The sequence below is a fragment of the Gobius niger genome (assembly GCF_951799975.1).
Source record: "Gobius niger genome assembly, chromosome: 11".
Taxonomy (NCBI): Eukaryota; Metazoa; Chordata; class Actinopteri; order Gobiiformes; family Gobiidae; genus Gobius; species Gobius niger.
The window spans coordinates 5,520,703-5,545,454 of record NC_136862.1 but is presented as its reverse complement, the minus strand read 5'-3'; the positions used below and the strand labels follow the sequence as shown (position 1 = coordinate 5,545,454).

General features: G+C 40.4%; 1 protein-coding gene across 1 annotated transcript in view; it reads right to left on the bottom strand.

Annotated features, from left to right (window-relative positions):
- zbtb16a (zinc finger and BTB domain containing 16a) overlaps positions 1-24,752 on the bottom strand; it is a 328,754-nt gene that overhangs the window by 190,874 nt on the left and 113,128 nt on the right. The window contains exon 5 of the mRNA XM_079565641.1: positions 9,971-10,068. Within this exon, the coding sequence (XP_079421767.1) occupies positions 9,971-10,068 (98 nt within the window). The remainder of the gene's footprint in view (positions 1-9,970; positions 10,069-24,752) is intronic.

Sequence of the window (24,752 nt, the reverse complement as noted above, 5' to 3'; positions counted from 1 at the left end):
CTATCATAGCTCTATCATTACTCTGTCATGACTCTGTCATGACTCTGTCATGACTCTGTCATGACTCTGTCATAACACTATCATAACACTATCATAACACTATCATAACACTATCATAACACTATCATGACTCTCATGACTCTATCATGACTCTATCATAACTCTGTCATAACACTATCATAACTCTGGGGGGCATTCCTTGTGCATTCCAAGGCTTCAATTTCAATTTCTGGATATTTGGGAGTTGAGCCAGAACATATTGAAGAGCTGTTCTGGCCCGCCTCCCCCGCTCCGCTTATACAGAAATTAAATCTTTGTGAAAGGCCCATTCCTAATTTTTTATTTTATTTGCTATGTCCACACTTAGATCTACTGCTATCACTTATCACTTTATATCACTTTATATCACTTTATATCACTTTATATCACTTTATATCACCTATGTAAATCCAATCTCGTTGTTGTTCTTTGTCAATTGTTGTCGTCTTACCATATTATACTTCTTTTTTTAATCTCATTTATTTTAATATTCTTTATGCATGACCCTAAAGCCTTATAGTTTAAAGTTTTATAGCTTATTTTTATCTAAACTCTGTGTTATATGTTTTTATGTTTTAATCTTCACCGAGAAAAAATCCTAGTTTGTGAACTTGTTTACAAACAATGGCAATAAAAACTATTCTGATTCTGATTTTTAAAACCGTAAAAAGGAGCTAGTCAAGTGCTACAGATGCAAACGCAAATCTCTACATTGTCCCTTAAATAAAGTATATAGTAATATTGTAATATTACAGTAAAGTTTGAACTATCAGCCATCGTCCGACTCACTCCTGACTTTGCTAAAACATTCCCAACGCAATCTGTCTTTGTGGAGATGAGTTTTTCATTTTGTTGTGAGCGCCAGTTTCCGTTCGAATAATCCCTTTTTTTATTTGAATGATTCCAAGGTGGACGGCGAATTCCTGGACAATTGTAACTATCGACAGGACAATCGTTTTTATGTAGAGTTTTGGGATATTTTAGATTTCATAATTCAAATTAATGTGAGCCTTTAACTTCAAGAGAATCATTTCAGCCTCCCTCAGCACCGCAGTATTAACATCTCATATTAACATCTCATATGAACATCTTATATCAAGTATTTAAGTGATCGCCGAGCAGAAAGGCACTGTCCACCAAAAGAATCATTAGAAAATATGCTTATTCAAACCGTTATAGATCAACAGGAGCAGAACTTCCCAATCGTGCAGCAGTCACAATCAGCTCATTTAACCGTCAGGCCTAATATGACAACGTAATGTATGTAGTTAGTGTTTGGGAGTCAAGGAGCGTATGGGCCATTTGTACAACGTCACATCCAGAAAGCTTAATCACACGTCAAATCTTTAATCCGTCTCAACAGCGTTTTATTTTCATCCCTAACCTGCGCATAAAGATGAAGACAGAGAGAGAGAGAGAGAGAGAGAGAGAGAGAGAGAGAGAGAGAGAGAGAGAGAGAGAGAGAGAGAGCGAGAGAGAGAGAGAGAGAGAGAAGGGCAGCGGCGTCTGACACAAAACGCTTCGTGCATACCAACGAGCTCCACTCATCTCTCCACGAGGACTGACAATTTCATGCACTTTCCTCAACCCATTTGGAGTCGTGGGTAATCAATATTTGGTAAATTGCAAAGCTCCCAAATACTCGGTCTGTTCTATTAAGATATAAAACGCACTGGGACGAGGATTACGTGGCAGTGGAGAGGCCAAAATGTTAGCTTTGTGACGCACGGGCCCCGAGTCTGGGTCTCTGACGCGGAGCTGCAGCTCTGATAGTCCACGTTTAAAGCTTTAGTTAGAGCTTGGGTTGATTTGGAGATGATGGCGCCCGCCCTGTCCGGCCTCGCTCCCCAAGCCTTCAATCAGCAAATAGTCCCTGCAATATTTACTTCGGTTAAATCTTTCATCGCCGTGGATCACATGACTCTGGTGTCGGGATAAGTAAGTTTTCTGAACTACAGAAAAAACAAGATTGATGCAATAAGATGTAACAAAATAAACCAATGAAATAAATCTTCATGTTTGACCCTTGAATGAGTCACGGTTTGGATTTTACATGAGGAACCCACTTTGTTTATTGGGAGATTTTGGGAGCGACCTGAAAAGCCAATAATTCGACCTTTGGCCTTTCTGTGGGCCGTTTGCATGTCCAAATGTAGGCCTCCTGGTAGAGCAAATGATCACATGGCAAAAATACATTTCAAAAGTAATCTGATTCCGAGTTACTTCAATAATTAGTTGACGTCAGCCCCACTGAGTTTGTCGCAGTTGAGAACGTCTTGCTTCCCACAAAACCGACGACCGACCACAATATCGATCAAAATTCTTTGCTTTAGTCGAGATAATGTTGGAATTTTCAGCCAGACTTCTAACATTTTATACGTTTAGACATTTTATGAGTAATGAGATCGTTTTCAGCTCAAAATAATACAAAGAGTAATTAATCGTCAGGAAGAGCTTATTACAGCAAAAGATCTAAACTTGTTCATAAAGCAGTGGTTTCTCAATTTGGTCAGGGGATACAGTTGTGCTCAGAGGTTTACAGACCCTGCAGGATTTTGGATTTGACTATTTTTCAAAGAATATGAAAGATAATACTCAGTCAGTGGTTGTGTGTCTTTTTGAATCATAACGAAAAACGAAAGTACTAAAAATGACCCTGATCAAAGGTTTGTGGCCGTTGTGGATGAGATTCTTTATTTTTCCTGATGGTAAAGCTTTGATTGAGCTCTCCCCACAGTAGTTCAATGATACTGAGATCAGAAGACTGAGATGGCACTAACAGGACCTTCTCTTTATTCTCCTAGAGCCACATCAGCGAAACACCTCTATATTTCACAGTATGGTGCACCTTTTTCGTTGTCAACAAGGCCAATGATAAAAAAGTGGACCATACTGTGAAACATGGAGGTGTTTCGCTGATGCCACTGGCTCCAGCAGAATAAAGAGAAGGTGCTGTTAGTTCATATTCTTTGAAAAGGCCAGGGTATGTAAACTGTAATCTCTGGTGTTCGCCACATCACATGGGAGCCATATTTTCAGTGTAGTTTGAAAGGAAACAGGCCTTAGCGATCATGTAGAAAAACTTTTATTTATTGTTCAAGAAAGAATTAAAAGATTAAGTGTTTCATTTCTTCGAACTCATCTTGAAGTACGTTTCGAGTGCACGCAAATGAGTCTGAACTTGAAACTTTGTCTTAAGTGGCGAGTATTGATTTGTGACGAGGAATTCATTACACGCGAGTGAAAACTCAAACATTTCCTCCACAACAATCTCCCGCACTTCTCCTCCACAGACGTCAGAATGCTCAATATTTATTCACTTTTTTTTTTTTTTACGCTCAACTCTGACGACGTTCGTGAAGGAGAAGTGGGTTCGTGACTTGTTGAAGTGTCATCATATCAGACAAAGATATGACGAGGGTGGGGAGAAGAAAAAGGAAAATGGAGTGTAAAAAAAAAAAAAAAAAAAAAGTTGCATCTGAGACAAAACAGCCTTGAAAGTCAAAAATGTCTGCGGCGTAGGTGGAAGGTTGAGGGGTTCGGAAAAGTGCAACAAAGAGACAACAAAAACCTATCAAAGCGCCCGCTCCTGCCGCTGTCTACTCCCTTAACCGTCTCCCGTCTCCGCGCCTCGCCAGACCAAAGCGCCGCCGAGGTTCGAGGCGAGACAGCCGCGCTCGGGAACAGGAAAAAGGTTAGAGGAGAGAAAAAGAAGAAGAAAAAAAAAAACTTTGTGCACTTGCTTGTCACTGGCGCTAAAAATACCCTGCCCACATCCTCCGCTCGGCTGCATCTCTCAAGGTATAGTAGTAGACAGCGCTGGGGAGGGGAGAGGGGGCGGGTGGGGTGCGCGTTTAGAGTTATTTTTTTCTCTCTTTTCATTTGATCGTGTGGCCCTGCGGAGAGTCAATGGGTACAAACTGTCACGGGTGGGTTTAACCTGTTGATAAGGCGAAGGCTTCGACTGGATAATCATTACAGAGGGTTTTTGACCGCGCTAAACGCAGCTCAAGAGTGTGCTCGCTGGGAGGAAAAAAATGTCCTTGTTAAATGAGATAAAGGACTTGAACTGAAGTTTGAGTAGGTTTGAGCTAATCTACTTGAAGTCAGACAAATCAACTTGTACATTGAAAAGTATGTCTTATTCACTTGAAATTATACAAAGACATGCCATGTTCCATTGACAATTTGAGGTTTCGTCTCGTCTTAGACAAGGCCAAACCGACTCCAACTTTAGATTTCATTTCGGAATTCAAGTTTTTTTTTGTTTCTACTTTTTGCAAGTTACAATAACTGACAAATAGACTAACTGCCAAAAAGAATAATTACAGGTATAGGAAGTAACATGGAGCCATTTCTGGGACTAAATTTAAAACACACACATCATGTTGACAACAATGGTAATTATCAGGACGATCATCTTTAGCTATAACATAATGATGACATTATTATCAGCGTGTCATATGAACTATGGTCTAATCATTTCCTCATAAATGCGTCCTAAAGTGGTGACAATATTCATGAGTGTGATGTTGGTCAGTAGAAAGGACTTTCAGCCAGAAGAATTACAGGTCTACGGCAGGTTTGTGGATCCAATCACTGTCACAAAACAAAATTTCTTTCAAAAACGTTTTTTCTCGCATAGAGTTGTATTGACAACTGTCTAGTATTCTAGAATTCTAGAACAGGAATGCAACCTATGGAAGATAGATATTTGATCATTTTTTCTAACATCTATGGCCCTATGATGCATCCCTGTGGCCGACTAAGAATCCTATTAATGTCTTTGAACACGCAGAACACAGTATCCAAAAGTCAATCTGATTTTGCAGAAATAAAATTGGATAAATGAAAAGACACAGGACACAACGGGCAACTTTGGAGCAATTATGTTTCAAAGCGAATTTTGGTATTTTCACTGAACTTCTGAAATAAAAATAAAAAAAGTACACTCAGTGCCTGCTGGCATCAAATTCAATGCTTTATAAGGATATTTAAGGCCTTAAATTTGGCCTAATTCATTTAATGACTGACACTGATGTTTTACAAGAGCTACCTGCTGCTGCTGTGTTTACATTTCCAACAGGGAAAGGTATCATAAGACAAATTGAAGATATTTCATAATTTTGAACATCTATGGCCCTGTAACGCATCCCTGTGGGCGCCCAACCCCAGGGCTGGCTAACATTACTGATATGTAGTGTGTATGTATGCAAGTTTCTCTCATTTATTTATGCATAAAAAGTTCATAAATTGCCTTTTTTTCCAGTAACAAAATATGAATAATGGATTCAGGTTAAAATGTATGATTTAATTTTGTTGATACATTAGTTTGTCAGTGGGGATTTTGGATATCTTATTTAGTTTTTAGCTGCTGTTTTTACTTTTCTAACAGGGAAAGGTGTCGTAATAAGATAAATTGAAGATATTTGATTATTTCAAACATCTATGGCCCTATAACGCATCCCTGTGGACACCCAACCCCAGGGCTGGCTTACATTTCCCATTCACGTCTTTGAACACGCAGAATACAGTACCCAAAAGTCAATCGGATTTTGCAAAGCTATATTTAAACCACAAACCCACACGTCCCAAATCCCGAAATGTCTCCATCCTTTTGTGCCGCTGATTTTTTGAGCGTCTCGCCGCCGTGCCAGCCGCGGCCTGTGAATGCGAGCGTGCAACAGGGGGCCGTGCGGGAAGGAAAAAAAAAAAAAGCCAAAAAAAAATGGGTGTAATTTTAAAATAAACAGTGAATATTTCCTGGGAGCGATTTTTGTTTTTGACACGCTGAGCCGTGCGCTGAGCCAATTCAGCGCCGCAGCGGGGGTCTGTCATTCATCTCTGTCACGCCGGAGCACCAGTGTCAGCGCGAGAAGCTGTCATTGTTTCAAATGTTTGCGGCGCGACAACGGGGAAAACAAATGATCCTGGCAATTATTGTCTCTTTTTCGGCTGTCCCACCGCATTGTTGGAGATATAAGCGGAGAGGGGGGTGGGGGGGTATTCTCACAACAGATCGAATGCCAGGCAGACGTTTGAAAACCCTCCACGGGGGAAACTAAAGTCTGCTCTGTCAACGCGACGCGCCAAAAATGTATAGTGTTTTCTTATTTATAGTCGCTGCTGGGTCACTGCTGCTGTCGTGGAGACACTACAGGTGAACGGGGGAAAACATTTAGAGACATCAATTTGATGCATTGCAAGTTTTCTGTATGCATAAAAAGGCCAAAAATCCCTTATATTTTCAATGAGAAAATCAGAATAACGGATTCAGGTTTAAATTTATGGCTTTATTTTGTTTGACGAGTTGCACACTTTAACTTCAGAGGGGATTTTAGTTTTTAGCTGCTGTGTTTCCAACAAGGAAAGGTGTCGTAATAAGACAAATTGAAGACATTTGATCATTTCAAACATCTATGGCCACATTACGCATCCCTGTGGACACCCCATCCCTGGACTGGCAATACATTTTTCTGTCATATTTAAATCAGAAATGCTAGCAAGTTTTCTGTCATTTCTGTATGCATAAAAATGTCAAAAATCCCCTATATTTTCAATGAGAAAATCAGAATAACGGATTCAGGTTTAAATTAATGGCTTTATTTTGTTTGACGAGTTGCACACTTTAATTTCAGAGGGGATTTTAGTTTTTAGCTGCTGTGTTTCCAACAAGGAAAGGTGTCGTAATAAGACAAATTGAAGATATTTGATCATTTCAAACATCTATGGCCTCATAACGCATCCCTGTGGACACCCCATCCCTGGACTGGCTAACATTTCTGATATCAATAGGAGGAAAAAATGTATCGCAAGCTTTGTCATTTCTGTATGCATAAAAATCCCCTATATTTTCAATGAGAGAATCTGAATAAAGGATTCAGGTTAAAATGAATGGCTTTATTTTGTTTGATTAGCTACAAACTTTAATTTCAGAGGGGATTTTGGATATCTTATATAATTTTTAGCTGCTGCGTTTACTTTTCCAACAGGGAAAGGTGTCGTAATAAGACAAATTGAAGATATTTGATCATTTTGAACATCTATGGCCCTATAACGCATCCCTGTGGACACCCAATCCCTGGACTGACAATACATTTTTCTGTCATATTTAAATCAGAAATGTTAGCAAGTTTTCTGTCATTTCTGTATGCATACAAATATCAAAAATCCCCTATATTATCAATGAAAAAATCTGAATAAAGGATTCAGGTTTAAATTAATGGCTTTATTAGTTACAAACCTTTATTTCAGAGGGGATCTTGGATATCTTATTTACTTTTTTAATAAGCTAATAATGACAAAACAATCTGCAAAAATTCACATTTCGCTTTGTTTTCTTCTGGGTTCTCTTCTGGGTTCAAAACTCAATAAATCAGGCAGGGAATTCGATATTAAAAAATCCCTTTGAAATAACCTTCAAAACCTTGTTAAGCCCAAGACTGGAACGTTAGGAGTCTGAAGGAGCTGCTGAAGTGCAGAAGCTGTTGCATGAGTGGAACGAATAGCTCATTTGGAGAAAACCGGCCCTAAAGTTATGTACTTTGTGCGCACATGTGAGTAGATTTCTCCAGTCTTTAGCCGCTGCTGTCTCCCAGAAAGGAAATGACCATATTTGGATCAAAGTGTCATCTTGCGTACCTTCTGCAGGACACGTGGATATGAAATGTGTCGATATTTGTGAGTTATTATGCGTGGGAAGCCGGCGCTATGTTTTACAGCTACTTCCTGGAAATCTTGGGCTCGCAACAAAAGTCATTAAGGGAGAGACTAGCTAAAAAAATCTCCATATTTAAAACTTAAAAGCAGATTTCAAAAGAGTATGGACAGGTCTAAACAACAGCATTAGCCGCTTTTGTAGCTAAAGCGTTAACAAAGTGCCCAAATGAACTGAACATGTGTCCTCGTCTGCAGTGCCTGATACGACTTGACAAACAGCATGGACAGCATGTACTTGGAACATTGGGATTCAGCCAATTCTATATGACCCAATAGGAATTCCAGACACTATGAATAATCTCAGCAACGAAGAACATGAGCACATACCTTCCCCGTACATTTAAACAAACCGCAGCTTCGCTCTTTCCCCAAATGATTCTTCAAACACGGCTGTGGAAAGTCAACAGCTTCTTCCACCAGGCTGTCAAGAAGCTGAACTCTCTCCTTCTCTCCCTCAGCTGCTCCTTATTGTTAATATATTTTAGATTTTTCTCTATATGAGGTTCTGAAAGCAAACCCACAGGTAGAATTTGAAATAATTGTACTCAAATTGTAGTTCTTTTGTTTAGACATGCTTTAGTTCATTTCAGGTCTAAATACAACCCTTTTAGTCATATTTGTTCTTTATCTAGGCCTGAAAAGTCAAATATTTTATGAAGAGGGACTTGGTTTGAAAGATTAAGAACAATTGCTCCATACACTGCAAAAACTAAATATCAAGCATGGGTTTAAATGACTTGATTTGAGAAAATGAATCTCGTTTTGAGCGGTTTTCACTCATTTTGATTTTTTTTCTTCCTGATTGTAACATTACTTTTCTTGTTTGAGGACACGTCAGGCTGGTTCTAAGGTGATATTGCGTGAAATAAAGACTGCCAATGATAATAATCGAGGTCAAATGCCCAACTAACTAGTCAAAACAACTCACATTTAATTATTATTATTATTATAATCTCGATATTTATTTTTGGTAGTGTACCAATGATTCCCAAAGTGGGGGCCTCAGAGGCATGGGCAAGGCTTGTCTACAAAACAAATACACTGAAAATGTATTGAAACTTTTGCTGTAGATCACTGACATACAGGAGCTCGTCATATAATTAGAATATCATGAAAAAGTGAATTTGCTTCGATTATTCAACTTAAACTGTGACTCTAATATATGATATAGACTCATTACATGCAAAGTGAGATATGTATAGCCTTTATTTGTTGTCATTTTGATTATTATGGCTCAGATTTTAAAAACCCCAAATTAAAAATGTCAGAAAAAACTGTAAACTGTAAGCCATAATCATCAAAATTATAACAAACAAAGGCTACACATATCTCACTTTGCATGTAATGAGTCTATTTCATATATTAGAGTCACAGTTTAAGTTGAATAATCGAAGCAAATTCACTTTTTCATGATATTCTAATTATATGACGAGCTCCTGTATGTCAGTGATCTACAGCAAAAGTTTCAATACATTTTTTTCAGTGTATTTGTTTGATAAAAATGTATTGCAAGTTTTCTGAAATTTATGTATTCATGTAAAAAAATGCCTAAAAATGTGCAAAATTTCCCATATGTTCGGCAACAAAATCTGAATAATGGTTCGAGCTACATTTGAATTCATGGTTTTATTTTGTTATAAATATAAATTATAAATTACAAAGACGTCATAATATATACTGATTACTAAATATTAATGGCAAAATTTGTAAAAAATAAATAAATAAATAAAAAATCCGAAATTGTTTTTTGAAATTCAAAATTCAATAAATCAGGCAAGGAATTAGAAATTTGAAATCTGTAGGTGCTATATTGTCGCACCAATGTCAGAAAAATGCATTTTGAGAAAATGAAATTCCCGAAGAAATTGTTGAATGAGTGTAAAAATTATTCATGTCATTGTGAAGATGAGTTTTTCTCTTTTGTTTCCAGGTGAAAGTTTATATGTTAGGGTCAGACCTGAAAATTCTCCTTAATGCTGCTTTTACATGTTTAAGATTAAAACATAGGAAATGAAAATGGCTATTAGCTTTTCCAAACCAACCTGACCTGGAGGTAAGTAAACCCAGAGAATGAAGCTCAGGTCAGGCTTGTAGTACAACATTACGAAACCTCTGGCTGTGCAAACGCCACATTCTCAAACATTTCCCAGACACCGGCGTGATAAGAGCGTCACATTTGACCCGGGTGTGAGTGTGTGCGGTCTGGTCCTACCTGAGTGGGACAGCAGGTGCATGCGCAGACGCAGGCTGTCCAGGAAGCTCTTGCCGCACAGCTCGCAGCCGTAGGTCTTCATGCCGCTGTGCATCTTCCTGTGGGCGGAGGAAAAACAAACGCGGCCGTCAGTTACCGGGCCAGAGCGAAGGGGCAGGCGAGGCTCAATGGGATTATTTATACGGCCAGGAGGCTGACGTTAAGCTGAAGAGTGTGTGTTTTTTTTCTTCCTATAGTGTTTGTGGAGGTATAGTGTCAAAGAGCATCAGTCATGATTACGGCGAGCACGCGGCGGCGGAACAGGCCGCGGCGAGCAGCGAGGTACAAAAGGCCACAGCGCTTTCTGTACGCGCCATGAAAAACTCTACAGTTTTAGGACCTGGAACATTCGAAAAAAATCTTGAGATAAAGTTCTGATATTTTAAAAATCTATTTGTGGGTTCCACCAAGCAAAAATAAATAAATAAATAAATAAATAAATGTGTAAGCTTTTTCTTTCAGCAAATGTCAAAACAAGACTTAAAAATATTTAAAAAGGTTGAAAAAAAGTAGAATCCTGATTAATATGGAGCTAAATTAACTAATTGTAGACTAAAATAAAATAAAAACAAAATTAGGAACATCCGGATGAAAATAGAACTCAATTGAGAAAATCTTGATTATATTTGAGCTAAAAAAAAAAGAAAATGATTAAAATAATACTAAATTTGAGTTTAGTTTAGTTTACTGAAAGGACAGTGTTACATTAAAAATGTGGCTGCACCAGATATAGCACAATGCTGATTATAGTCCTACACAATTAAAATGACATTACAATATAAAGAATTACAAATCAAAAGCCAACTACAAGTGCAATATATTCACCGAAATTAACTGGATTTGGAAAATCCTGACTACAATAGAACAAAATTTGAAAAATAATGACTTCAATGAATATAAATGAGCCAATTTCGGACTTAAATGAAACTACATGGACGAGAATCCGGTCTAAAATGACACTAAATTTGGAAAATGTTGACAAAAATGGGAAAACAATTACTCAAATTAAATTAAATACAACACAGTCGACCAAAGTGTGGCACACAAATACAACATATTCTAGTCTAATGAAAATAATAATTAAATGAAAATGAATCAACCAACACTGGACTAAAATGAACCTACATCAGGAAAATCCAGTCTAAAATGAAACTAAATTTGGAAAATGTTGATGAAAATTGAGCTAAATTGGGAAAATCCTCTCTAAAATAGGAAGTAGGGGGAAAAAATCAATTTAATCTCATAATCCAGACTAGAATGTAACAAAACTAGGAAAACAATGACTCAAAAGTACAATCAAACAAAGTGCGGCTCACAAATCCAACTATTCTACACAAATAAACAATAAACAACACAATGTGAACAAGACATGAGATAAAACATTCAAACTCACAAACAGACTTTCAGATGTGATTTCAACACAGGAAGTGAAGTGAAGTGTGATGTTCAGAGGAGCCTGAACTATCTCAGTGATTTCAGGGACACATTTCTATACTTCGATACTTTGCCGACACATTTTTCCTTTTGAATTTCTGTAACCTGAACTGAACCAACACGTTCTCAAGGGCGAAGCGCGCACATTGTCAAATCATTTAAATTAAGCACATTTCCAACATAATTATATGCAAGGCTAATTTCCGAAGTGCAGGAGGCATGTGTTAAAAAAAAACACACAAACGGACACCTTTATGTGGAAAGACTTGACCATGTGAGACAATTTCATAACGACCGTCCTTGAGGAATAATGCAAGTTTGATGATTACATTTTTGTTTTTAATTAATTCTGCTGCACAAACACGGCGTTAACAGGATAAAAGGTTACACCAAAAACATACAGGGAATACAAATCCAAAGCTATAAACAGGAAGACACATAGATGAATGTCCTTTTTTTTCTCATAATCAGCCAAATCTGCCATCGTGTTTAGCGTTAAAAAATGACGAGCCATAAAACGTACGGTCCCGAATGGAGTCATTAAGCCGTAAAAAGGGTTTAACCTCGCAAGGTCAGACCCGGCGCAGCCAATATTTGATTAAGTGACAGCGGCCTTGGAGGTTATAGGCTACAAACAGTGTCTGACAAAACAGCTCCGCGTTACGAAAGTCTTACTACATCGAGTTATGGAGCGCTCTGAAGCAATTAGGGCCACGTGACGGAGAGGCGGAGGCAGAGGTCGCGAGGGAAAGGTCAAGAAAGACCCTATGCTTAAAAACAGTGTCAGCTTTGGTGAACTTGCAGGCAGGTTTTCCAGCATTTCTGTGACAGTGACACCAATATAGATACAAGCTGTGAAACGCGCTCATGAACTCATCCCTGTGAAGGATTATGTTAAATGTGTGTTAAAGAACGATGCAAAGAGTCGTCTAAAAATAGGTCAAATTTACCTGAAGTAAGTATTTTCCCTTGATTTGAGTTGGGAAGTCAAACTATCTGCCAATGGAACAAGAGAAAAAAAATCCTATTGCTTTTAAAAATAGATAATAATACAAATTTACTTGAAATAGATGCTTTTTCTTATTTTAAGTGCAAAAACTACTTTTTCCATTGGCTAAGTCAAAATTACTCAAAATAAGGTAAGTACTTTGAACTTATCTGGGTACGACTTTTGCAGTGAACCACAAGTACAGCACTTTGGCCAAAATTAAAAGTTTTTTTTTTTTTTTCTTAAGTGTTTCATAAATGAAGTTGGTGTGGTTTGGGACAACTAATGCATTCTGGTATTAAGGCCTTATCATGGCATCATGTCATATGGTGCGATAACTAAAATAACATCATTTTTTTACGTATTGCATAGTTTGCTAAATGGGATGCAAAAAGTATACTATAATGTGTTTAATTTACAAAGGAAAATAATACAGCTTCAAAGATTAAGGATTAAATATTATGATGCATTAACCGATTTTGATAGAAATATATTATTTTTGATTTTTACAGTATAATCTTGCCGTTGAACCATACGACAATTTTTGGTCATTGACTGAATGGCGAGCTTAATAATCTAAATTAATTAATTAACAATATATCAAGCATGCATACACATGTGAATACTTAAGAGTCTGCACAACCTAAATTTATATACATTTTTTCAAATAGTTGATATCATTGACTATTATTTTGCATTGCTACATTCAGTTAAATGCATTTGTCCACATTTTGAAACAATATTTTTCATTTATTATTAAGGAATAAGGATGTGTACACATTTTTAAAAAGACATTTAGACTTTTTTAGATGTTTTTCTTTCTCTGTAGATTGCCCTCACCTACCTGTATATCACAACAAATTTAGTAGATTTATTTATTTCTTTATTCCACTAAACTTAAAGGCAAATAATGAAAGAGAACACATTTCATTTATGCGTTTCTCAACTTGCAGGGTCACTTTTCAGGGTCACCTTCACAGGAATGCAAGAAAACTAGCATTTCTGTGAAGTGATGTAAATGCTTTGTAATTATAAATGATCTAAGTTTACAATACACTGAAAAAATAATTTGGTTCCACTGCAAAATATCCAGTAGGGCCTTTAAATCACCAAAACGGCAAAAGAGAAAGTTAATTTTTGAGAAGAAATTTAGATTTTTTTTTTTTTTTACTCTGTTGACCTAAGCTAGAGCAAATTTCATGGAGTATGTCATTTCTTTTTTCTCTTTAATCACTTCAAATCCCATTCAAATCCCAAAAAGCCAAATGACTGAGCATATTTTCAAACAAACTTTGCCTTTCTCTGTCGTCCTTATGATCTTTTATATCTCTTTCGTACCACGTTGTATGTCATATTTCAAAACCCATAATCAAAATATAATGACTTTGCAGCTTAATACATTCCCGCACTCATCCCAAAAAGCAGCAGCAACACTCGACGGCGCCTTCCACGAGTCGCTGGACGCCTTCTCGGGTGAGCGCCGCCCTTGGTGCGAGCGACACCGAGCCGCAGACGATCACCATCCGTCTGACGCGACGACCAGCTCTCCCAAAACATGACGGATGGATGTCGAGATGTCGCATGCAAATTGATTTAGAGCCCCCCCCGTCTCCCTCGCGCTCGGGGGCGGGCCTGAAGGATCGTCCTGACAATGGCGGCAATAGCGGCGGGAATTATTGAGGGTCGGGTGAACGAGACCGCTTAACATCCATGAAGGACTAACAGGGAACGGCGGCGGGTTTGAAAGGCACAAAGACGGAACTGAGGGGCTGTGGATTTAAAGCCACACTGCGGAGCGTCCGAGGTCACAAAGGTGAGACGCTGCAGGTGAATAGGGATAAAACGTTTGAGGTAGATTACTGACATGAGGGGAATATTTATATTTCCATCTTTTACCGTCACATGTGTTCTAACTGGTTAAGGGCCAGGAGCTGGAAAACACTTCAGTTGAGAAACAGGGTAAGGTTAGGAAATTGTTTAGGATTAGATTTGGGCTAGGTCTATTCAGTGATATATAATGACTAGGTGATTGATTAATTAATTACAAAGATTTCAAGTGTAATTTTTATTCAACGCAATTAATCGTATGTTCCCTAATCTCCCCCTAAGCCGGAACTCCCGAGCCGGAACCTTTCTATTTGCGTGTTTCTGGTACGCGCGTATATGTGACGCACATCCGCTCACAACAGCAATGGACGGAGACGCTTCACCCGGCCCGTCCTTTTTAACAGCCGACGATAGACGGCTGTTAAAAAGAGTTCTCCTTCCACCGTAGTTACTCAAGTCTGAAATACCATCTCAATGTAAAACATGTTGGACAAACACAGAGACGTCCTCGATGCTAATGTTAGCCTCAAACACAGAGACGTCCTCGATGCTAAAGTTAGTGTTAGCCTCAAACACAGAGACGTCCTCGATGCTAAAGTTAGTGTTAGCCTCAAACACAGAGACGTCCTCGATGCTAAAGTTAGCGATAGCCTCAAACACAGAGACGTCCTCGATGCTAAAGTTAGCGATAGCCTCAAACACAGAGACGTCCTCGATGCTAAAGTTAGCGTCAAACACAGAGACGTCCTCGATGCTAAAGTTAGTGTTAGCCTCAAACACAGAGACGTCCTCGATGCTAAAGTTAGTGTTAGCCTCAAACACAGAGACGTCCTCGATGCTAAAGTTAGCGTTAGCCTCAAACACAGAGATGTCCTCGATGCTAAAGTTAGCGTTAGCCTCAAACACAGGGACGTCCTCGATGCTAAAGTTAGCGCTAGCCTCAAACACAGAGACGTCCTCGATGCTAAAGTTAGCGTTAGCCTCAAACACGGAGACGTCCTCGATGCTAAAGTTAGAGTTAGCCTCAAACACAGAGACGTCCTCGATGCTAAAGTTAGCGTTAGCCTCAAACACAGAGACGTCCTCGATGCTAATGCTAGCGCTAGCCTCAAACACAGAGACGTCCTCAGTGCTAATGTTAGCGTTAGCCTCAAACACAGAGACGTCCTCGATGCTAATGTTAGCATTAGCCTCAAACACAGACGTCTTCGATGCTAATGTTAGCGTTAGCCTCAAACACAGAGACGTCCTCGATGCTAAAGTTAGCGTTAGCCTCAAACACAGAGACGTCCTCGATGCTAAAGTTAGCGTTAGCCTCAAACACAGAGACGTCCTCGATGCTAAAGTTAGTGTTAGCCTCAAACACAGAGACGTCCTCGATGCTAATGCTAGCGCTAGCCTCAAACACAGAGACGTCCTCGATGCTAATGCTAGCGCTAGCCTCAAACACAGAGACGTCCTCGATGCTAAAGTTAGCGTTAGCCTCAAACACAGACGTCCTCGATGCTAATGTTAGCATTAGCCTCAAACACAGACGTCTTCGATGCTAATGTTAGCGTTAGCCTCAAACAAACGCTCCAGCCAGCCCACTCTGAGCCACAATAACCCAAACCCTGGTCAGGATAAGAAATGGCACTTTGATTTCTGTTTACAGCAAATGTTAAACACTTAAAGGCGCTTTTTTATGGCCCATAAATGGCATTATTCTTATTTTTTAATGAACCCTACAAGTTACATGAGTGATCAGAGTTCCTAAAACACTTGAAAGCTAAATAGCTACAGATTAACAATAATACATTTTTGAGATATCTATATTCTTGCAAACCATATGTATAACAGGATATTTTCATTTAACAGTAGTGTCTCTTTTTACCCGCTCAGTCCTTGCTACAGCCGCCACAGCCCCGGCCTCCTGCAACACCCGACTTCATTTCCCCGTCAAACCCAGATAACTGCTCTTGGAACAATCAAACCCGCAGTCCTTTTGGCCACAGCGCCGCCGAACAGTCTCTGCAAACGGAATCTGACTGAAGGATTGTGCGCCTCCCTCACCGCTGATGTACTCTCGCGCTGTAACTCAGATAAGACGATCCACTAAACCACAACACGGGGCCGGCACAAAGCCCTTTCAGGGGTCCCTTTGTGCGGGCCCTCAATCTGGCCATTGTGCGGCCGAGACACCGCGCTGATAAGGTATGGACGGACTTATTAAAGTGGAAGCGAGCGCCGTATTTTCTCGGGGAAATGTAGCCGCTGATGAGCAAACGGCCGCGGCGGTGTCGCGCTGAATGCAACAGATGTCGAACAGCCGAGGCAACAGAGGTGATCTGAAAGGAAGTGGTCGGGGCTTGAATTAAAGCTTTTAAGGCTAACATGAGGGTCGTTGAGGCGAGGGCTAGGTGTGGGTTGCTTTAGTGTTAGCCATGCTTGTTTTGTAGCTAGGGTTTTGAATTTTTAAATCCCGAGCCTCGATGTTTGTGCTTTCACTGTGTCTCGGGTGGGTGATTAACTTCCATCATCCGTAAAAAATGCGGATTTTTGAGCTTTTGTCTGCGGGTTTTGGGAATGCTGCTTTCTATGTGACTTGTGTTATGATGAGTCTGTTTTGAAAGACAACGTCTCAAATCCAAGGCTCTGAGCGGGGTTTTCTGTGACAGAGGGAGAGTCCATCCGTGCCGTATGTCCGCGGGTTTTGGACGTTTCTTCTCATATTTTTTGGCGGGTTTAGCTGGAGAGACCTGGCAACCCGGGATAGGTGCATTAGAATCTGTTTCGGCTACTTTCTGTTAGCTATTAGGCCTTTGCTAACCTAAAGTGGACATATCACGTAGGGTTTCAAAACATTATTTTGGGTAAGGATAAGGTAAGGACAACTGCATTGGACAAACCAAATATATTGTTTTTTGTGTTTTAGAAAAACTGCTAATTAGCAACACTTGTCCATAGGAGGCGAGCCTGAAACACAGGTGGCAAAGCTGGTGAGGAGTTTGCCAGGAGCTCCCTCTGCAGGCAGCAGAATGAATAGCTTAAATGTTAAATTTCATCACACAGCCTGGTTTGCAACGTCTTGGCGGTGTCATGAACACATTTCGAGCCCAGAACTGCACAGGACAGATCCAGTGTAGGATTACAGTCCTTTGCCTTTGATAGTGAAACAAACCTTTACTTTCATTAGGCTAAACTTAGCAACTCATTTTGTAAAAAGAGAATTCTATTTTGACTAAAGCAAAAAATCATTTTGGGTCGTGCCCATTGTTGAGATGCTTTGCTCCTGAAATCGTCTTCTTCCTCTTCCTGGTTGAGAAGGAACTAACAAGTGACCTGCTGTCCGTGTACTTCCTGTTTACATTGCTCAATTGTTTTCGCAAGCTAGCATGTGGCTAATCAAAATGCGTGTTTGTGCCACCGCCTCTCTAATATTACTCAAAACGGTAAACATTCCAATAATGTCAGGGCAAACTGTGTGAGCAACAGTCTTTTCCCCTTCAAGCTGTCAGTCAAACTTCACGGTTAGCCGGGCTCCACAAATTCCCTGCCTTTTAGCGCATTAGCGTAGCCTTGGTGCAAAAGAGGGCAGCCTTTTTTCCCCTCATCGAAGGCTTAATGACATGTAACGGGATAGTAAAACATTGTGTCAGCTCAGCGGCCTGTCTCCGCTGGCCCAAAGATATGCTAAGTGCCGCGGCTCGTGCCTTGAGCCGGGGGCCAGATTACCGGGCGATTGGAAACAGGTTGACTATAGCTATTAAGGAAGTTCACGCGAAAAAGCCTCAGACCCAGTTAATAATCGACTTTGTTCAACAGCCGCCTTTGACAGCGGCAATAAATCTCAAATTTATGTCAACAAAACATATGCTGATCACCCCGCGCCGTGTGCTGGCTCGTAAAACAGGCCTGAAAGTGTGTCTGGAGCGGTTTAGAGGAGCTGAGGGAGAGACACCTTGCATACAGCAAAGATTTAGCTGTTTATTGATAATAATGATGATAGATAAGATCATGATTATATAACCCCATGCTCTGGGTTCAAGCTATGTTTTACAAGTTTGACGAGCTTCACTAAGACGCAGGTTGGGATCATTTAAAGCGACTATACAGAGTTAAAAAATGTTAAAATTAAGTATTTTCCTCCCCCTACATGTTCCAACAATGTCCTATTGTGTAGAAAGAGCTTAAAGGGATATTTCAGGATTTTTGACATGGGGCCTCATTTCCTAGTTATCCTGAGTGTTGCTGATTTCTGGAGATATTTTTTTGTTTGTAATTCATGCAGTTCTTTTATTTGAAGAGTTATGTGATGCTAGGCTAATGCAAGGCTAGCGCATTTCTATGGTATCAGCTAGCCTGCATTAAAAACAGTCTGACCCGCTCCACAGAGCACCTGAGGCAAATCACTTATAACACCAGACTAACCATATAAATGTCTGTCGATAGAATAATGTTTGGAATATAACTGACCTTGCATCACATGAATGATCGCATTTTGAGGGACTATTTTCTAGCAGATCACTCCGCCGCTGCGTAGCTTATACAACCACGAAGCTGATGCTGCTCAAATATAAGTTATTTTAAATGCAAAATGGTTAAAATTCTTCTATTGACACACATTTATATGGTTAGTCTGGTGTTATAAGTGATTTGCCTCAGGTGCACTGTGGAGTGGGTCAGGCTAGCTGATACCATAAACATGCACTAGCCTTGCATTAGCCTAGCACCACAAAACTCTTCAAACATAAGAACTGCATGAATTACAAAAAAAAAAAAAATCTCCCGAAATCAGCAACACTCTGGATAACTAGGAAATGAGGCCCTATGTCAAACATCCTGAAACACCCGCTTTAATATAGTACCTGCAGTTACACGTATGACCTGAGGTGGCAGTAGTGAGTAAAAAATGGCTACCTTGCATCTAGCCTCTTTAAAGTAGTATAGAGAAGCTGAGGCTCGATATATTAGCAAAAAGTTTGATTGTGACTATAAATCTTTATGCCTCAGCTTTTTGATGCTTCTCATGCACATGTTTGGCCTCCAAGCATCTGCTTTGTTCAGTGTTTATCACGTCTTGACGTTTTTGGATTTGTTTGTTCCCTTATTTGGTCGGGACAGTGCATTTTAATGAACACACATGGGACTCGTGGGGGGTAAATGGCATCAGTTGTTCCACATTCACACTTTCTCACATTGACACTAATCTCTCAATCATACGTGTGAAGTGTCTTACCTAAGGACAATGTTGAGGGATTTAAAAAATCTAATTCGAAGAGGAACAAAGCATCATCCAAGAAACTATTTCTCAGGCATTTAACATTTTGTACAGCACTTCTTAGTGAGGTCAAATTTTAAGTTAAGAAACCTAGCACTTTCTGATTTTCAAAACGCTCTTATGTTAAACAAAAAGTCTTTTCACTCCTTCATGCTATTAAGCGTACAATAGCCTTCAAATAAGCTCAGCGCCGAACGTTTAATCAACCTCCCAGTGGCTCGCTCTTGAATCCTGACCCACCAGTTGACAATCACTGCTGCTTTGTACAGTTTTAAAATCGTATATATGTCATTGTTTTTCCAGCGAACAAAGCCCCGAGGTAAAGTGCTCTCCCATCAAGGCCATTTCGACAGCGTCATGAATAGAAAAACACGATTAATTTTGAACCAGCGATATAATTACAAAGTGACCTGTGCAACTGCCACGTGTGAACTCCGGGAAACCTTGAGTGGAATGACGCTGCTGTATATTGTTCGGGCGCCGTTCACGGACGATTCTGATTCTCGTCTGACATTTGGCACATTACAGCCCTTTGCCAAACGTGCATGAGCCTAATCTCTGCTGGAGATTCTCTCACAGGAAAAGGTGTAGCATGTGCAAATAAATGAAAGAAGTGTGTTTTTCCGGTAATGGCAGCTAACACTTTTCCTCCATCAACTCTGCAGATGTGTTTGCTTGCGTTGTCTTGACGATGTGATGTCATGGTTGGAGCTCCGCTTATCATTGACTGGCAGTTTGTAGGTAAAGACATCCGCTTGGTACTTTTGTTATTTCCGTTAATGAGACTGGCCCCATCAGGTTTGGCTGGCTTTGTCTATCCTTGGGGGAAACACTGATGACTTGGCATCAAAATTAGGGCGACCAGACGTCCCAGTTTACCCGGGACATTCCCAGTTTAGCTGGGACAAACATTTTTTTTTCCCAGGGCAGTCCCTGTTTTGAAGCCCCTGTCCCATGACCTCTTGGATTTCTCCAAAATCATTGATTTGTCCCAGTTTTTTACGAGTGCCATTCCAGAAGCAGTGTTTTTTGTGTGTTTTTTAATTACTTTTGGCCACGTGTAGATCAAACATGAAGCTTCCTCAGCGGATGAGACAATGGGAAATGCTCAAAAGTCTGTCTATGGTCCCTTTAATTGAGATTTGACTTTTACAAACACTTCTACTGTTCATACATCCCCATTGCACTGCAAAAAGTAATTAACTAGACTAGTATAAACATCTCAATTTGAGCATAATAATCCAATTTTTTGTTGTTTTGACTAGTTAAGAAGTTGTTGGGCATTTGTCCTAGATTATTTCACTTGCTCTGAGATGTTTCTGACTTGTTTCGATACATTTCGTCCTTATTTCAGGTCATTTTCTTTGCCAATGGGGTAAGAAAATTGTCCTTATCTCATTGGTAATTTCACTTTCTTATTTCAAGCGAGATTTACCCTAGAACTGGTCTGAAATGTCCTCAAACAAGCAAAGTAAACTTGGTCCGATCAGGAAAAGTGTCTAAATGAGTGAAAACCGCTCAAAACAAGAAACATTTCCTCAATTCAAGTCATTTAAGCCAATGCTTGATATTGACTTTTTGCAGTGTGTGTCCCAGTTTTTATTGTGGTAAATCTGGTCACCTTAGTCAAAATGGCAACCTCCAGCGACACCACTGTTTGCAGAAGACTACTGTGGCTTTGGTGAATGTCTTCAGTCCGCGATTAGATGATTAAAGCTTAGTTGAGGAAAGAACGACAAAACACTTTTCCTTTCTGTTGACTTATCACTTTGACTGCCAAACGTCCACAAAGTGAGCCCCAACGTTGCTCAAGTACCGTCAAAGCCCAAGTGGTTCTAAATTGTTTAGTCGTACCATTTGGCCAAAAGCATGAGCTGCCCTTATAGTTCCCCCCCAAAAAGCTTATTGCCTTTAGAGCAATTCAACATGTCTAAATGCAGCACTCCCTTTCACTTCATGAACCGTCTCAGCACCGATCACTCGCCCGTCACCATATCGTCGTGGTCGCGCGTGGCACCGCTATAGCCGCTAATGGACTCCGGGCCCCGTCGCGCTCCTCTCTGTCCTCTCCCCGTCACGGCTCGGAAATAAGAGGTTGCCGGACGACCACTTAGGCCCGCGCATTAGGCCGGTCCGGAGAGTGTCAGCCCGCCGCCTCGTGCATCATCGCGGGGCTTTGTTCGCCGTGACAGCCGATTGTGCCGCGACGGGCTCTGCCCAAATGGAGGAGAAGCATTAGGCCACTTCCACCGCCGGATAATTTGCGGAGTTGGATGTAATGTCTGCGAGCGTCGGACTGTTATAGGGACGGCCGATGGGGAGTAATTGCAGCGCTCTATTGTTTTCGGGCCAAGAGACTATATATGTTTTAGAGTGGTGCAATCTGGAACCCCCCGCCATACGGTCAAAGTGGACAATGTTATGTCCAGTGGTGATTTAAGTACTAGATTACTTGAATATAAGTACATATACTACCCCACTCAGTCGAAGATTGAACTGTAGATCTTCCCACTGTGAGGCAAAAGCATATGATGGATTTTCGGACAAAAGACAAAAGATATGGAGCAGCCAATACAATAGTGCAGTTAATCACCATCCAATCAAAAATGTTAATTGCTGCAATTAGTAATTAGCTTCAGATTGAAATAAATGATGTCTGTGCTTCTCAACCTTTCACACCAAGTACCACTTAGAAATAATGTTTGACCTTCAGAGCTGGATTTGGTCTAAAAAGGTTTAAAACTGATCTAAACCATGTGGGAATGAGAAATCACTAAACCTAAAGACGCGGATAAAGCATAAATGAAATGACACTGCCTGAGCAAAAGGTCTTGTACTGACGATTGGAGAGTGTGACCACTGTGCAAAGCCTTCTCCAGCACATCCCAGAGACTCTCAACGGGGTTAAGATCTGGACTCTGTGGCGGCCGATCCATCTCATCCTCCTTGAACCGCCTGATGGATCCTGGTACTGTCATCTTGGGTCCATCAGGGAAGAACAAATCCGGTGATGGAATAACCTGGTCACTCAGGATGTTCAGGATGATCTCATTCTTTGGGTTCATAGTGTGTCAGAACCTAGACCTGACCAGCTGCAGTAGCCCCGGATAGGAACCGCTAGCAAAATCTAACTGAACAGACTTTGAGCAGCATCTCCTTATGTATAAAAACTCATAACCTTGGAATTCAGACCTCTACAAACATGCTTCAAACTCATTTCAAAACTATCTTTTCCATAACCGTGCAGCCCCACAATAAAACCTAATTAAACGCTCCTCTAAACAAGCTTTTATTATATTAAAAAAAACAAGGACGACATGCTTCTCTTCAGATCAGGTTTTGTCTCCCGTCGCTGCCTCACAACTGTTGCGTCGACCTTGTGTCAAACAGATTACGCACATTCAAATTGTTTTTCGCCGTCGTCTCGCCGTCCGCACGGATCCCATTTAGCTTTTCCGAAAACCCCAAATCAAGCGCCCCGTTCTTGTCATTTTATCCGTGCTTTTGACCTGCCCAAATCCGCCGCGTCCCCACCTCCCTCCTTCCCCGCCTGCGCTCCGTCAGAATGTATCATGGCGGCGGGCTGTTTATCCAGGTCGTCCCGCACATATCAATGACTTTACCCCCCCCTCATCCTCCTCCACCCCGCCCCTCCTCCTCCTCCTCCTCGTCTCGCGTCAGCCGGCGAGACGATCATAGAAATTCCAGCCACACACGCAGACGGCACTATCGGCACTCGTGTGGAGCATGGGGGAACAGGTCTGGAGAGGAGAGATGGAGAGGAGAAGCTTTCATTCCGTTATTTATAGTCGCCGTGACACCAGCCGCCGCCGCCGGCCCCCGGAAAATCGGATGGCAGCGTGCGATTGGTGCGGCACGGCGTCGCTCCGACTGCTGAGTGTCTGCGGCGGTGGCGCATTTGGGTAGTTGAGTATTGGGCAAAGCTGGAGAAAAAAAAAAGGAAAAATGGGGATTCATGACTAAGATATGAGGCAGGCGTGAGGGGGTGACCGAGGGGACAGGTCAGAGCGAGCATGCCAGGTTTGAGAAGGTTTCTTCAAGGTCAAAGCACAGTACAGTTCTTCTCAATTAAGTATTTATGAAAGAGCAGTGATTCTCAGTACGGTATTTGACCTTCATTTTGTCATTTCGACTTGCGAATTTGAAAAAAAAAATGTTTTTACTTTTTCCCAAAATTTTTTCTAAATTTTTTTCCACTGTTACTCCCAAATTTTCCACTTTTTCTCCCAATTTTTCCACTTTTTGCCCCAATTATTTCTCAAATGTTTTCACTGTTACTCCCAATTTTTCCACGTTATCTCCCAATTTTTTTCAAATTTTTTTTCCACTGTTACTCCCAATTTTTCCACTTTTCCCCCCATTTTTTCCACCTTCCCCAAATTTTTTCAAATTTTTTTCCCACTGTTACTCCCAATTTTTCTCCAAATTTTTTTCCACTGTTACTCCCAATTTTTCCACTTTTTCTCCCAATATTTCCCCAATTTTTTTTTCCCACTGTTACTCCCAATTTTTCCACTTTTTCTCCAAATTGTTCCACTTTCCCCAATTTTTTTTAATTTTTTTTTAACCACTTTTACTCCCAATTTTTCCACTTTTTCTCCCAATTTTTCCCCAAATATAAAAAAAAAAAATCCACTGTTACTCCCAATTTTTCCACTTTTTGCCCCAATTTTTGGGATTTTTAATATTGATATGTTTTCGATACCAGGACTACCCAAACCTTTCTCTTCAGTACCATACTGGTATCATACTATCAATACTATCACTGGTACCCATGAGCCTCACTCTGTGGCCGCCAATCCATCTGATGCTCCCTGAACCCTGAAGGTCAAAGCGTACAGTTATTCTCAATTAAGTGTTTATGAAAGATCAGTGATTCTCATTTAAGTTAAGTACAGTATTTGACCTTCATTTTGTCATTACTACTTACAAATTTGGAAAAAAAAGTCATCTTATCTTAAATAAATGGCATGAAATGTGCTTGAATAAAGAGAATTAATCCGCTTATACCATGGTCCCACAAACGTAACATTTATAATAAGTATTTCTTTCATTTACTAAACTCACGAAAAATATGCCAGACCACCGGGACTATTTTGGTCACGGAAGGTTCGTCTCAGAGCGAGTCATTCTCCGCAGCTACGAGGATCTCAGTCAGGCGCAACGAAACAACATAAGCACACGCTGCATCGCCAGAATCACAACACAACAGG